The sequence below is a fragment of the Gossypium raimondii genome, chromosome 13 (assembly GCF_025698545.1).
Source record: "Gossypium raimondii isolate GPD5lz chromosome 13, ASM2569854v1, whole genome shotgun sequence".
NCBI lineage: Eukaryota > Viridiplantae > Streptophyta > Magnoliopsida > Malvales > Malvaceae > Gossypium > Gossypium raimondii.
Genome location: NC_068577.1, coordinates 49,840,994 through 49,855,393, shown reverse-complemented (window position 1 = coordinate 49,855,393; position 14,400 = coordinate 49,840,994). Strand labels below are relative to the sequence as shown.

The window sequence follows — 14,400 nt, the reverse complement described above, 5'->3', positions numbered from 1 at the left end:
TTAAAAATTATTAACGGTTATACTTTCTATTATTCTCTCTCCATTTTTAAAAATTTTAACAACCTTACCTTATTATTATTTTTTAGATTATTAAGAGTGTTTACTTTTAAAATTTGTTTGATATATTCTTTTGAATCATTTGATTTTTATTTTTATTTTAAATTTGGTTCACATTTTAATTAGGATTCTATGAAGAATATTGGTGTGTTTTTTTAAAATGAATTTAATTTTATTAGGAGATATCTATTTATATTGGTGTAAAATTAATATGGTTTTAACACCTTTTATAATTTTTTACAATTAATATTTTAATAATTTAATAGTCGTATTTTGTTTTCCATTCATATAGAAAATGCTTGTCAAGTTTGGAGTAAAGAAAAAATAATTATTTATTTGTGTTAAAAAATTCAACCGTTAAATATATATGAATTAGTATTGACAATATTTTAGATCAATATGATAAAGATATTAGATCGTTTTGAAATTTGACATGCACAATTACATTGATAAATCCAAAAATTCAATAATAAATTATTATTTCTGAATCAAGAATCTTAATTAATAAAAAAATTATTCATTTTAATGAAAAGTAAGAGAGAAACACTTGAATGTAATCATTGAAACACTAAGTTAAGGAATACAACGCCAATCATATCTACTAATAATTATAAGAAGTTGACAACACCCATGAGAAACTCATTGTAAATAATCAAATCCCTAACGATCAATTATCTCCCCTTGGCTAGCCAAACCGCAATAAAATTCTCTTCCCTTGGGACATACTTGCTAATCTCCTCTCAGCACATTCCTTCTACTTTCAACCATGCAAAACAATGGATGAAATATATTGCATAAATGGAACCAACTTTAACCTAATAGTTTTGGAGCTTAAATATTAGCTTGTACCCTACACTTTAATTTACTCGGCATAGGTTATACAAAATAAAGATAAATATTATTTGTGAGCAACTGCAAACAACCAGTTCGCGTGGCCTAATGGATAAGGCGCTCGCCTCCGGAGCGGGAGATTGTGGGTTCGAGTCCCACCGTGAACGACTTTTTTAAATCTTTCCATTTTTTGTCTCCTTTTTCGCTTGTTTTTTTTTCTCTATTTTAAGTGAACAAATAAGACAATTTTAGAAAATAGCCTTTTTAGTTTTTACGTGACATGATTTTTTTTATTATCAAAACTTATCTTAAATAAAATATTAGTATTAAATCGATAATAGATTTAAATTTTAAAATTTAGAAACATTAAAATGAATTTCATATGAAATATTACTCTTAACATTATGATTTTTAGATTTTAAAAAAGAAGTATTAGGATTTATAGTGTTATTAAACATAACTAATAAATTATTAATATAATTAAATAGTACTTATTAATTTAATAAAATATTATTTAATATTATACTATTAAAATGTTTATATTACTATTATAATAAGAAATATATCAATTATAGTGTATAAATATTTACTAATAAATGTTTTATAATATACTAATAGCATATATATTAGTACTAATATTATTTTAAATCATTATTACAATATTTTAATTATTTTAATAATTTTAAAACATTTACATGATTAATGCAATATTAATACTAACATTATACTTTAATAATATTGTATTGAATCACAAGAATTAGGTGAGATAGTAAGGGTTTCTCTTACCTTAACCAATGGTCAAGGGTTTGATTCTCATATTGGGTATGGAACAAGTTTAAAACTCGTGCAGAGCATCTACCCCTTAATGATTCTACAGAATGCGAAAAATTAATCAATAGGCTCGCTTCAGTGAAAACTTGGGAAACCAGAAAAACATAGTATTGTTTTGGGTTTTTAATATTAATATAATAATTTAAATATTATTAATCTATTATTATTTCAAATATTAATATCTAATATTTATGTATATATTTCTATTTAAAAAATTCTAGAATTGATATATAAGATATGAATTATTAAAATATTTTAAATGAAAAAATTTAATAATAAATAATGTTTTATGTATTTAATATTAATTTTATTATTAAAATGCTATTATTTCAAATAATGCCATTAAATAATATTTTGTTAATAAATAAATTTGTACTTTTATCAACATTGCTATTTGAAAGAAAAAGAGAGTAGATTTTCCGAAAAGTATAATAGAAAATATTTGTCATTGAATCATCCAATTAATAATTTCTAAGTAATTTTATCCTAATTAAGTTTTTTTTTAAATCTTCTAACACAAAATCAAATAATAAAATCTATTTCAATTACGTCTGAAATTATTATTCCTTAGTTTCATATGCAATCAGGGACGTTGAATAGAAAGGGAAAAAAATGTGACATGTTTCCGCCATGAACAGTATTTATATATTTTTATCATAATTGCATTTAATTAAAATAAATAAAATTTACTATTTTAATCAAGTTCACTAATTATACAAGAATCTCATAATTTAATTTACAAAAACTAGTGGCAGTGATCATGGCACGTAGAAATTGATAGGAAAAAGGTGGGCATGGTTGCTGAATCTGCTATTTGATTCTACGTACCAACATTGGTTTCATGTGACACTAGGCAACTTGATACCTTAATTAATTTCAGTTGTCACTATTGGAGATTATGAATTTAAACAAATAATAATAATATAAAGTTATTTATGTATATTATCGCATTGTCACGAAATAGTAAATTTATTACCAATACATTAGATTAATTGAAAATTTTAAATTGAATAAAGGAAATAATCAAAACCACTGGCATTGAAACTGAAGCGTGCGTTGCTCATAAAGAAATTATAAATTACAAGCAAGAAAAGAGATGTTACATCCGATGGAACCCATCAAATTCAAGGAAGAAAATCATTATTCCTAATTAACAAACATAAACAAATGGACTTTAAAATCAACACCAAAGAAGCCTAAACCAAACACCAATCATTGAGTTCAAATCGATTTCATTTTTTTATTTACTTTTTAAAATCAACATCTAATTAAATCTAAAGAAGCCTAAACAGAAGAGCAATTATTGAGTTGGTTAAAGGTCGATTAAGATATTTACTTCAATTGATTTTTTTAAATAATTTTTAAAATTTTAAACTATTTTTTTTGAATTTTTTAATTTTAAAAAATTAGTTAATTGCTGACATAGCACCAACACGGTAATCTACGCGTGTGCCACATTAACAAACATTATGTTTCTCAAGTGATCTAAGGATTAAAAAGGTGAAAGTTAAATGAAGGGCTAAAATCACATTCTTTTTAAAATTAGAGAATTAAATTTTTAAATACTAATTCAATTTATTCAAACCATAAAATAATAGAAAGAAATTAGCAACTTGAATTACAAGCAGCATGTTTCAAATAAGATTATGTAAATTTATTTTAAGAAATTAGTCCTCTATTTTTCTAAAATTTTCAATCAAATATGGTTTTTAATGCATTTTATTTCCACCATATTTTTATTTTCAAAAATAGATTAAAATATAAAATAGTCACTTTTGTTTGTCTCAAATTACATTTTAGTCTTTTATGTTTGAAATGTTATATTTTAGTCATTTATGTCATCGTTTTGTTACAAAGTGGTCACTATACCGTTAAACTCCGTTACCTCCCTAACATCAGCCCAAATAAGTTTTAAATGCCAACTTGAATGCCCAGTTATTGAGATGAAAATAGATTTTTAAATAAATAAATTTAATTTGGACTGTCACATGAGACATTCAAGTTGACATTTAAAACTCTTTTGGACTGCCATGTAGGATTACCGTTAGAAAAATAATAGAGTGATCACTTCGTAACAAAACGATAATATAAGTAACTAAAATGTAACATTTTAAACATAAATGACTAAAATGTAATTTGAAATAAATAAAAGTGACTATCTTTATAGTTTATCCAAATAGATTATAGTTTTCATTTAACGTGTTTTTAATTTTATCTTTTTAAAAAGGAAATAGGTTAGAACTAGACACGATAACTTGTTTCTCAAGTAAACATAAACATAATACAAATTATTATAATTATTAGATATGAATTTACCATAAAAAACTTTTTCATATAATACCTAACAATCTTTTCCTCCAAAGTCTTTCACATTTCTTCAACAAAATAGCTAGTGTTTCCAATCTTACATATAAGCCCTTTCACCATGTCTATGATAAATGGAATGGGTAAACTAAAGACCTCAATTCACCATACACATATGTAAACCCATGTATACCAACAATCCAAAGAAATGTTTATCTTTGGTAACTCAGATATGCAGCTCCTTTTATCATCAAAACATCTTAAATTACGATATTGCATGAAATTGGGGAAAAAAAATCAGAGATACGAAGCACAAAATTTGTACCGAATTCAATTTGATGTCCCTGAATCACCAAAAGAACAAGACCAGTTACAGTCCTGGCACACTGAACGAGCAAGACCTTAGTATATTCATGGCAGCAAGGGTAGCAGATAGTGTACAAGCGGGGAGAGAAGGAAAATTATGGCCTTCTATCTTCAAACCCAAATTTATATAATAAGAGAACAGATCATTTGAATTAGTTCTAATGATTGTTTCTCTTCCAATCTTTTTTACAAATTTGAGCATAATATATGGAAATCAAAAGGACCTCAAAGTTGTCTTTACTGCAATTGTGGTTTGTTCATGACATAACCTGGCTCTGCCTTCCACAATGCATATGGGGCTCTCAAATCCTTGTGCCAAGGAACGACTGAAATGACATAGAAAACATATAGGGTAGTTAGTGACAAATGGAAGCTACAATGTGAGAACCATGGGAGATGCCAAAAACAGTGGCATATGAACATAGTTGACTTACTCATAGCCACGAGTGCCTATACTCCTTTAGTTTAACTTAAATGGTTGAGGATTTACTCAGAGCATTTACCTTGACTCCTGCTGGAGTATTTCCGGGCTTTGCTGTTGTCGTGCTGCCAAAGACACTGGCAGAAGCGCTACCAGGCCTGGCTGTGGCCGTGCCCCCAAAGTTAAATCGGGGTTTTTTATCAGCAGGCTTCAATATTTGAAAGGAGCACATTAAAGTCTCATCCACACTCATCATGGCTCCTGCATTATCGAATTCCCCGCAATAATTGGGCGCTGAAAATATAGTTACAAGTTGTCGGTCGGCGAAAAACTCATATCCATCTTCCACAACCTGCAAATAATATATTAAAATATCCTAGTTAAACATAAAATAGGTTAACAAATGAGATGTGCATTTGCTCCTGCTGCTACATTCTTCTAGAACTTGATTAACAACATAGAATATTAACTCCTAACACATGTTAAGCATAAAGTAAGCTGCTAAAGCAAGTAAAACCTGGTGGGCACGGCAAATGAGATCTAGGTCATGTTTCTGTAAAAACTCTGACACTTTGTCAGGACCAAAAGTAAATGAAACACCTCTGTCGTTCATTCCCCAACCTTGAACATCTTTACTGGGATCTGACCAAAGAAGATCACAGAGCAAACCTGTGTCTGGTACATCAGTCGGGCGTTGTAAACTTCGAATATGATCCAAATTATTCAGATCGGGAGAAAGGCCTCCATGCATGCACAGAATCTTCTCATCGATTAATGCTGCCACTGGAAGGCAGTTAAAACATTCCGTGAATGTCCTCCATAGCCTAACATTAAATCTTCTCTTACACTCATCATAGAACCCATATATGCGGTTTATAGAAGCACATTCATGGTTACCCCTCAAGAGGAAAAAGTTTTCAGGGTGTTTTATCTTGTAAGCAAGAAGAAGACATATGGTCTCCAGACTTTGCTTGCCTCGATCAACATAGTCCCCCAAAAATAAGTAGTTGGCATCTGGTGGCAATCCACCGTACTCAAAAAGCCTTAAAAGATCAGAATATTGACCATGAATATCACCTGAATGTCATAAACAGATTTCAGACAGGAAAGGAATTCAAAAGCATTCTATATAACCGTTTGGAAAATAGAAGTAAAAATTAGGACCAATATGATGAAAACAATTTCCCCCAAATGCTACCTCATACGATAAATAATAAAGCTAGTAGCACGACTGCAACACAATAGTCAATTTGAAGTACTTTTGTTAAAAGAATTTATTGTTTCATGAATATTCAGCCCTACTCTGGATAATGCAGAGATTTTGTCTTGGTTTAAAATTTTAAGACATGCACTTATTGAAGCACTCCATACTTTAGAAATATCAACATGTAGCAAAAAGTTTCACTTATAATGTGGCAGAGAAAGAGATAGAGAGAGAGAGACAAAGACAAGGAATATAAGTAATGTGGATATTCAACATTGTATCATCTCCATTGAGTAGTCCTACCAAACATTCATGCTACACCAAGGAAAATTATCACATACCAAGAACCAAATCAGTGGTACTTTTAGAGCAGAAGATCCAGAATTCAAATAAATATGATTGGCTATCTATGCATCAAATTCATAAAGCAAACATGCAGCAAAACATTCTAAACTTCTAGTTTGAGCTCTTAAGACAAAAGACATTACAAACTGGAGTCCTTGCAGGTTGTTGCAGGTTGTTCAGCTAAATCACATCAGAAATTTCTAGTAAACAACATACGTGAGACAAAATTAGATAATGAAGAAAACACTCACGTGAATTCTCCAAAAGATCTAGTATAGGACAAAACAGTTTAGAATTTCCAAAAATTAAACACTCAGGACACAAACAGAAGGAAAAATGGGCACAAACAGATAGATAATCGAAGAGATAGGAATAACTAGCATACCGCAGGTGCAATGCCACAAGTAATTAAAGAAAAAAGACAAATATTAGGCTGCAATGATAATATAGCACAAATGGAAACCCCAACTAGATGAACACCCAATTCACAAAAAGAAAAAGCCAAAGCAATTTAAGTCATAGGATTAACAAAGAAAGTTGGTCTTCAAAAAAACAATGATGCATGTCTAGGTGCAAAATAAAATATGGTGAGCCATCTTGACCACTTTGAAAACAACTGTAAAATCCAAAGCATAAGAAAGCCTTATTTTGAGTTGGCCATTTTGACCTACGCTCGTATGTGAATTCATCCAATACGAGAAGAACATGCGAGATAGACAATCATCATAACATTCCCACTAACTTGAAAACTTAAAAGATGAACAGAACCATCTCCGAAGTCCAACCTTAAGCAACCAAAAACACAGAAAACCAGGTCATTCCTCGGTATAAAACTGCAATTTAATGAAACGAACACAGCGAACTAAAACATCACTCAATGAATTTTACCTAATAAGCGAAAACCATCCCAATGTAATATGAGAGGTTGCAAGCTAATTCATGCTTTATAACTCAGCAAGATTAGCTTAACTTACTAATTCCAAGTTAAGAGTAAATAAAACCCAAGGTAATAAACAAAAAATGAGAAAATAAAGGGCAAATCCAGGATGCAGTTCCCAAAAGATAGACCTTAAAGTCACAAAATTGAACTTCAACTCATCAAAGTCAGTCAAAGCAAACATATGGATCATAAATACCATACAAAATAAGCATTGGGTATTCAAAAAATAAGTGAAAAAATACCACAAATCTTGATGGGGGCTTCAAGTTCCAACAAATTAGGTTGTTGTAAGAAAATCTCTTTAGAAACCAAACAAAGCTGCCGGATCTCTGATTCAGATAACTGAACTTGTTTCCCTGGTCGACCCCTAACTTCCAAAAGCCGGTTTATAATATCATCCAGTAACCCTTGATCCATTTTTCAACCCTCTCTCTTTTTGAACAAATTGGGGTCTTCGAGTTTGCCCCCCCCCCCCCCAAACGAAAAGTCAACGGTTTTTTTTCTTCTTTTCTGAGGGATGCAAAAGGGTAAAGAGAGCGAAGAACAGCAGGCCGTCCAGCGAAGAAAGAGCGAATTGGCGAGGTCGTTCTAGAGAAATTGAGCTTTTTGTATGTGTGTATAGGGTTTTGGTTGAAGCGTTAAAGGGGAAAAAAAAGGGTATGTAGAAAACAAAGATGGAAATTTTATTTATGAATTTTTAGTTTATGTTTGTGAATTATTATTATTACTATTATGAGTAAAATTACATTAAAGGAATTAACTTTAACCTAATAAATAAAAGCATTATGTCAAATTCAATTTTAAAATATAAAAAAATCAGAACCGCTTAGATTAATCAAAATATGAATAAAAAGGAAATGAAAATAATTAATTTATTGGATAAAATATTTTAATTTTCAATACCATGGAATGACTTGAGTAAGTTAGGTAATATCTATCTATACCTACTTTTATTAACTTCACCACTTGATTTATTAATATCAAGTAAGCTGATGAAAATAAGAATAAAATTATTATTTTTAAATAAATAGAAATATTTCTTAAAAAGAAATAATTATACCATTCAATTATTTTTATAAAAAATATTTTTAACAGGCTCATTTTTATCTGGGTGCAATTATTAGTGAGATAATATAATATGTTGTCCCAACTAAATTCACTTTAATATTTGTATTGTTTTTATCAAAAAATATTTGTATATTTTTAGTTTACTTTGACATCTAAACTTAATAATTAGATTCATTTTGATTTTAAATTAGGATTACATTAAGACTGAATGATGTGATTAGTGTTCTTGGAACATACCTGAAATGGTAATCGAATTGACTAATATACTAGTCCAAAGTTCAAACAAAAGGGTTGACTTTGAACTAGAAATGACTCAAAATTGATAAAAAGAAAATTAAAAATTGGGGCAAAAACCAGTAGTTGAATATGTTTAATAAATTTTTTTATTTTATAAAATTGTAATTCTTTATTTTAATTGTTGTTGGTATAGCAATTGAACTGATCAAATCGATTGAACCAAGAATCAATTGTCTGATTGATTCTAATGCTAATTCAGTTATTAAAATATTACATGTAACACTTTAAAAATTTTCAGGTGATGACATGTCACAATCTTAAAATGCCACAACACAAACTTTTATATTTTTTTAAGTTCTTGGACCAAAATGAACCTAATTGTTAAGTTCAAGAGTCAAAAAATATATTATTCTATTCTTGATAAACTATCCATTATTTGCATTTTTAAAAATAGATTATTTCTCTTTAATTCAAACTAATCGATTGACTCTTAACTTAATTGACATAAACATTGTTGCATTTGTAGAAGGGCGTGGATTATAGTGCGTTGACACGCATTATTCTCTTATTTATGAGTTAGGAATGAATTGTGGGTAATTCTAAATATTGTATCAAAAAAGAGCAGATATAATCCGAATCTATAATGAAAATTATATAAAAATGGATTATTATATTTTTGAAAGGATTATTTTTATAATATAAAATTTATAAAAGGAATATATTTATTTCACCCCCAAGGGGGACTTGTATTGAACTTAGGCTTCAGAATCGGATTTAATATAAATAAAAACGACTTTGGTGTTTTTCACTTTTTCTTAATAGCACGTGCAATCCTTAATGTCACGTGACATCTATAAGATACAACCCCCAATTTTCTTCCGTCTTCAACCTATTGCGAAAACCCAGATTTTGTCAGCGTTTCTCACCAACCAAACGCTGTTAAGGAAAAAAACAATGAGAAAAGCAGGGCCAAGAAAGGAAGGGAACTACACGAATCCATGTTTAACGATGCATCAGCCATGGGCTTCATTGTTAGTTTATGGGATCAAACGTATAGAAGGCAGGTCTTGGCCTGCTCCAATCAGAGGTATCCGCTCTTTTTTCTTTAAATAAAGCTTTCAAATTTATGCATAAATCCTAATACCCTATTTTTTGGGGGGTTATATTTCACGGGGTTATTTTTTTTTTTGATAAAAACTCTACAATATGTAGGAGATTTTTTGGAAAAAGTACCAACTTTTATGCTTTTCATGTTTATATTTTTCTCCATAGTATAGGATTTTAAGTTATGGGGTTGATTGATCCTTAGTAAGGTTAGGAGCTTTGGTGCTTCCATTATTTTCCTTCCCAACAGTATAAGATATCTAGTTTCTTTACTCAATAGTGAAGAAAAGGTTCAGGTTTTTAGCTGCTTTGTATCGGAACTTAATTTGGAGTTTTTTTTATTTTTGTTTTCTTTACTTCTTATAGAAACAATGCTTGTTGTTAGGAGTAAAAGAAGTTCCAAAATTTTTTTGATTGTTTTTCAATCTTACAATTACTGATTTTCAATTTGTTTTGATTATTTTGACCTAATTAGCTGATTAATGGTTGGGACACCTATAATTGAAGTTGATAAAGTGACTCCATCATAAGAAAATTAGGGTGAGGTAGTCTGAATTAAGAGGGATATATAAATTTTGATGGTAATAGAAGCATAAATATGCTGCCAATTTTGATGGTACTTTAGTTTACTACAATAAGTAGACATTCAAGCTCTGGTAAGCAATAAGTTTTTCATGTCCAGTTGAAACGGACTGTTCCCGAATGGGAAAGTGTTTCTAGAAGACCCCAGCAAGATATTCTGTTTCAATTCTTTGCATTAGCCCTGAAGTGGGAATGTCTATATCGATTTAGAGAAATGAAAATTTCTTTTCCATACTTCGAAATCAACCTGCCTCTAAGTGATATTGTATTTTTGTTCCAGGCCGCCTTTGGATACATGCTGCCAGTAAAGTCCCGGATGAATCTACGATCAAAGCAATGGAGGATTTCTATAGGGAAATTTACGCATTGAATGGAATTACCGATATTAAATTTCCAGAACATTACCCTATCTCAAGACTGCTAGGTTAGTCCTTTCTATACTAATCTGATCTCTTTTGGTATTCCTGGTGCTTTATTGCTTGTTTTCGGTTTTTGCATTATTTACTGAAATCGGTACATTGCAAATTGATAAAATAATTTTTTTGAAAGCAGAAAGATTTCATCTGAATTTTGAATGATCTCCTTTTCTTATTTCTTTCTAATCTAGATTAATTATTCCGTGGCATAGGGTGTGTCGAAGTGGCTGGCTGTTTGACATGTGAAGAATTGGTTCAATGGGAGGCACTACCTGAAGGGGTGAGCAACTTAGCTTTTCTTCCCTTATGTTATTCAGTGCTCAACATGATATGCAACAATTTCGATCCACTCATTTTTCTTTCTTGTTTTTCTTTGTGTACCCAGGTTAGGCTAGAAGGACAAACTGATTTTTGCTGGCTTTGTGAACAACCAAAGGTTTTACTTTCACGTTGGATAGTTCCTATTCTATTTATTCTCTTGTTCTGTTTCTTTCCAATTAGATATTATATTGTGATTGGTTTTTCTTTTTGGGTTCGTTGTAGAAATTGTTAGTTCCATTTGAGATGCGAGGATACCAGCGTATTTATAATTTGGAAAAGAAGGTAAACTGTGTGCAAGAAGTCATGCTTATGCCACTCTCTCAATTTGCTCTGAATTGTTATTGATGGAAATATTTCTAACAGATATATGAGGCTGCTGTTAGAGGCCTTGTCCCAGTTGACGGTCCGGCACCTGTAAAATTTCCATTACCAAACCCGAGGGATCCTTTCTCCTTGAAGCCGGGATCGATTGCGGCTTCCTTTCCGAATTCAAAAGCATCTGCCATTGAGAAATCATCTAGTCTCAGTGCAGCAATAGCTGGTGCACGAGGAGCTGCTACACAGTTTTCAAAGGACCAAAATATTCGTACAAATGCCATCCTGAACAGTGCACCTGATTCAGTATCGACTGAAACGCGGACGATATTTATAGATGATAGAATACCTGATGGTAACTTAAAGGAAGGATCCATGGAGGCAAATTCAGCCTCAAAGCAAAGTGACTATGTCGAGGAAGAGGGAAGCAGTAGTCGCAATCAACCTCCTACACGTCCAAAACAGGATTCAGGTGCCCCATCTAAGGTAAGCACTCATTTACTTCAATATGATTTCTGGTGTTTAACTCTATGCTATTGTAACTCTTCATTTTTCTTAAAGTATCCGTGTTTGACGTACATTCGTATACGAGGACGGAGATATATAATCTTTCAAATACCTTGGCAAAAAACTTGGAAAAATTGAAGATATGTATATCTGATTGCTCCATGTTTATGTTTTTAGATTTTTGCTGCGGCATTAAGGGGGCTGAAGCCATCATGAATCTCAAAGTTGTCAACTAATTCTTAGGGCAAGGAGCTTGTATAATTCATTTTCTTCATTAATCTTTTTCCATTTTAATGTATGATTCAATTATCCTTGTATGTTTCTGGTTCTTAGGGCTTGATTTATTTGTTGAATTTTCATGGATTATTCTAATTTATAAACTCTGACATTGTGTAGAAACGATGACTATTTCATGCAAGAGTGGATTCTCCAACACTATTTTTCAGTTTACAACTTTTTTAATATGTAGTTAACGAGTAATAACATTCACCATTAACAAATAGTTTCTATACATGTGTGCTTTTATATGTATATTTTGGAAGTGAAAGACAATGCATTTTCTGTAAAAAAAGAACAAATATCTATATTTACATAAAATATTAACCATAATTTGATGGTCAGAGAAAAGACCGGATCAAAGTCAGCCCAAACTTCTGTCATTTCCCTAGAGATGAAATCATCGTGTGATATCTTATATACGAGATTTTACATTAATGTAAGTGGATATGTTTTTTTATTTATATTAGTTGAAAAATGAATATATAATTAAATCGACGTGAATTTAGAGGTTGGTGGGGACCTCTTAAATTTTTAAATTGATTTAGTTATATTTATTAAATTATATTATTATTTTAATTTTGATAAAATATATATTGATCTAAAATTTTAATTGTTTTTAGTCATGGCTATAATATATATTTTATGTTATTACTTAAATATTGGTAAAAAATTGCTTTCCCTTAAAATTTTATATTTATTTTTTTATGGATTTTGATAAACTTAGTAATACTTTTAATTTAAACCTGATTCGTTTTATTAACTTATTACCTTTACACAAATAAAATCAAATGTAAATCATTACAACATCTAATACAAACTTTATATTTTACTTTGGTTAATTAATGTAATTTTATATTTTTCTTGCTATATTAATAATGATATATATCAACCTGAAAACCTCTAATAATGCATGAAGAAATTAATTAAGATATCCAAGTTTTTGGTGGTAAAAAAAAAAATGTCAAAGTCTTTGAATAGCCTTTTTCCATGAATAATGTGAACTGCAAAACTATAATCACAAGTTGTTAATTGAAATCTTTGGATGGAAAACCTCGTAAAGCATATAACGGGCATTTATTTGCAGTCTGATGCTACAATAAGCAGTAACCATCCATGGCTACCATTTCAAGCTTCCTCGCAGTCTTTGTAATATTGGGGCTGTTAACATCCGATGCTGGTGTCGTGGTGGAAGCCACTGAAGATTTTCCTGGATCCTTCAAGTACGGAATGCTTGCAAAACGAGGCAAAACGCCTCCCTCACCACCTTCCCCTACTATCAATCCCGTCGTTCATCAACTCCCAGAGCCACCGCCAGCAGCGCCACCATCGACATGATCAAAGAATACAGTCCTCATCCCGTCTACTTTTTTCATGTGTGTAATAAATAATTATGGTTTGGTTTTCTGCGATCATAGAAACAAATGAAGTTGAAAGAAAATAATAATAATAATCTTACAGTTGGTTGATAAAATGTTGTATTTTATTTTTATATAAACTTCCTCAAGGCTCAAGCTTTTATATCAGAAGAAAATACGTGTTTAAAGGTGTCATTGTTTGTTATACTTTAGGCAGCGAATTTTGTGGACTTTATAGCATACTTCGCCAACGTCATAACATATTTGTTCAACGAAACCAACAGTACTATGGATCTGAAATTAGCTCGCAAGCTCCAAGGCTAGTTTGCGAATCTTCACTTGCCGAATTTCGGAACAAGACATCTTCACCGTGAAAAATCACCTAAGACGTCTTATCTTAAGATGTAACATCACCATCATTGTTAAAATTATCAAATCAAACTTCCACGAAAACGGCTTTAAAATATATACTACACTTCTTTCCTACTATAAAAGAGACGTAAACAACTCACAAACCCAAGTAGACATTCCTTTCCAAAACCTCCCATAGTCTCTTCCTGGAATGAGGAATTCTTCAAACCTTCTTTCCATTCTCCTCTACCCAATGACCATTAACTAAAGAAAGCTAAAGCTAATAATCTTTGAATCTATCATTCTTTATTTCTAATAACATGTCATTGTTATTCTATTTTTCATATCTAGAAGTTTTTTTAGAGAGTTGAAAACTGAATTATAAATTTTTTAAAAGTTAAATTTAAATTTTATTAGGTATTAATTTATGATTTTATTTTATATTTTAAAAAGAATTAAAAAGAAATTTTCTTTTTTTAATTTTTAAAGGTACCAAATGTAATTCCCTTTCTTATCTGCCCCAGGTTCATCTTGCCATTTGTTGGTTACATTTGAACAGTCCATCA

The 14,400-nt window shown here is 30.5% G+C and overlaps 2 protein-coding genes and 1 non-coding gene across 3 annotated transcripts; 2 read left to right on the top strand and 1 right to left on the bottom strand.

Annotated features, from left to right (window-relative positions):
- The first annotated feature begins 982 nt into the window (after positions 1-982).
- Positions 983-1,055, top strand: TRNAR-CCG (transfer RNA arginine (anticodon CCG)). The gene has a single exon. It is a non-coding gene; the product is annotated as a tRNA-Arg (tRNA).
- Positions 1,056-4,327: 3,272 nt separating this feature from the next.
- On the bottom strand, positions 4,328-7,957 carry LOC105782065 (serine/threonine-protein phosphatase PP1). Its single transcript, XM_012606548.2, has 4 exons — positions 7,542-7,957; positions 5,328-5,887; positions 4,893-5,162; positions 4,328-4,715 (listed from the first exon to the last, which is right to left on the bottom strand). The coding sequence occupies exons 1-4, from the start codon at positions 7,714-7,716 to the stop codon at positions 4,692-4,694; spliced, it is 1,029 nt and encodes a 342-aa protein (XP_012462002.1). The 5' UTR covers positions 7,717-7,957; the 3' UTR covers positions 4,328-4,691.
- Positions 7,958-9,479: 1,522 nt separating this feature from the next.
- LOC105782064 (uncharacterized) lies at positions 9,480-12,302 on the top strand. The gene is made up of 7 exons (XM_012606547.2): positions 9,480-9,691; positions 10,571-10,714; positions 10,919-10,986; positions 11,092-11,142; positions 11,250-11,309; positions 11,391-11,828; positions 12,027-12,302. Exons 1-7 carry the CDS (start codon positions 9,559-9,561, stop codon positions 12,063-12,065), a joined length of 933 nt encoding a protein of 310 aa, XP_012462001.1. The 5' UTR covers positions 9,480-9,558; the 3' UTR covers positions 12,066-12,302.
- The last annotated feature ends 2,098 nt before the right edge of the window (positions 12,303-14,400 follow it).

Coding starts and splice junctions, on each gene's coding strand:
- LOC105782065 (XM_012606548.2), bottom strand. CDS start 7,716: ATGGATCAAGGGTTACTGGATGATATTATAAACCGGCTTTTGGAAGTT. Junction 5,888..7,541: donor AGCCCCCATCAAGATTTGTG/GTATTTTTTCAC, acceptor TATGACATTCAG/GTGATATTCATGGTCAATAT. Junction 4,716..4,892: donor ATACTCCAGCAGGAGTCAAG/GTAAATGCTCTG, acceptor ATGTCATTTCAG/TCGTTCCTTGGCACAAGGAT.
- LOC105782064 (XM_012606547.2), top strand. CDS start 9,559: ATGAGAAAAGCAGGGCCAAGAAAGGAAGGGAACTACACGAATCCATGT. Junction 10,987..11,091: donor GGGAGGCACTACCTGAAGGG/GTGAGCAACTTA, acceptor TTGTGTACCCAG/GTTAGGCTAGAAGGACAAAC. Junction 11,143..11,249: donor GGCTTTGTGAACAACCAAAG/GTTTTACTTTCA, acceptor GGTTCGTTGTAG/AAATTGTTAGTTCCATTTGA.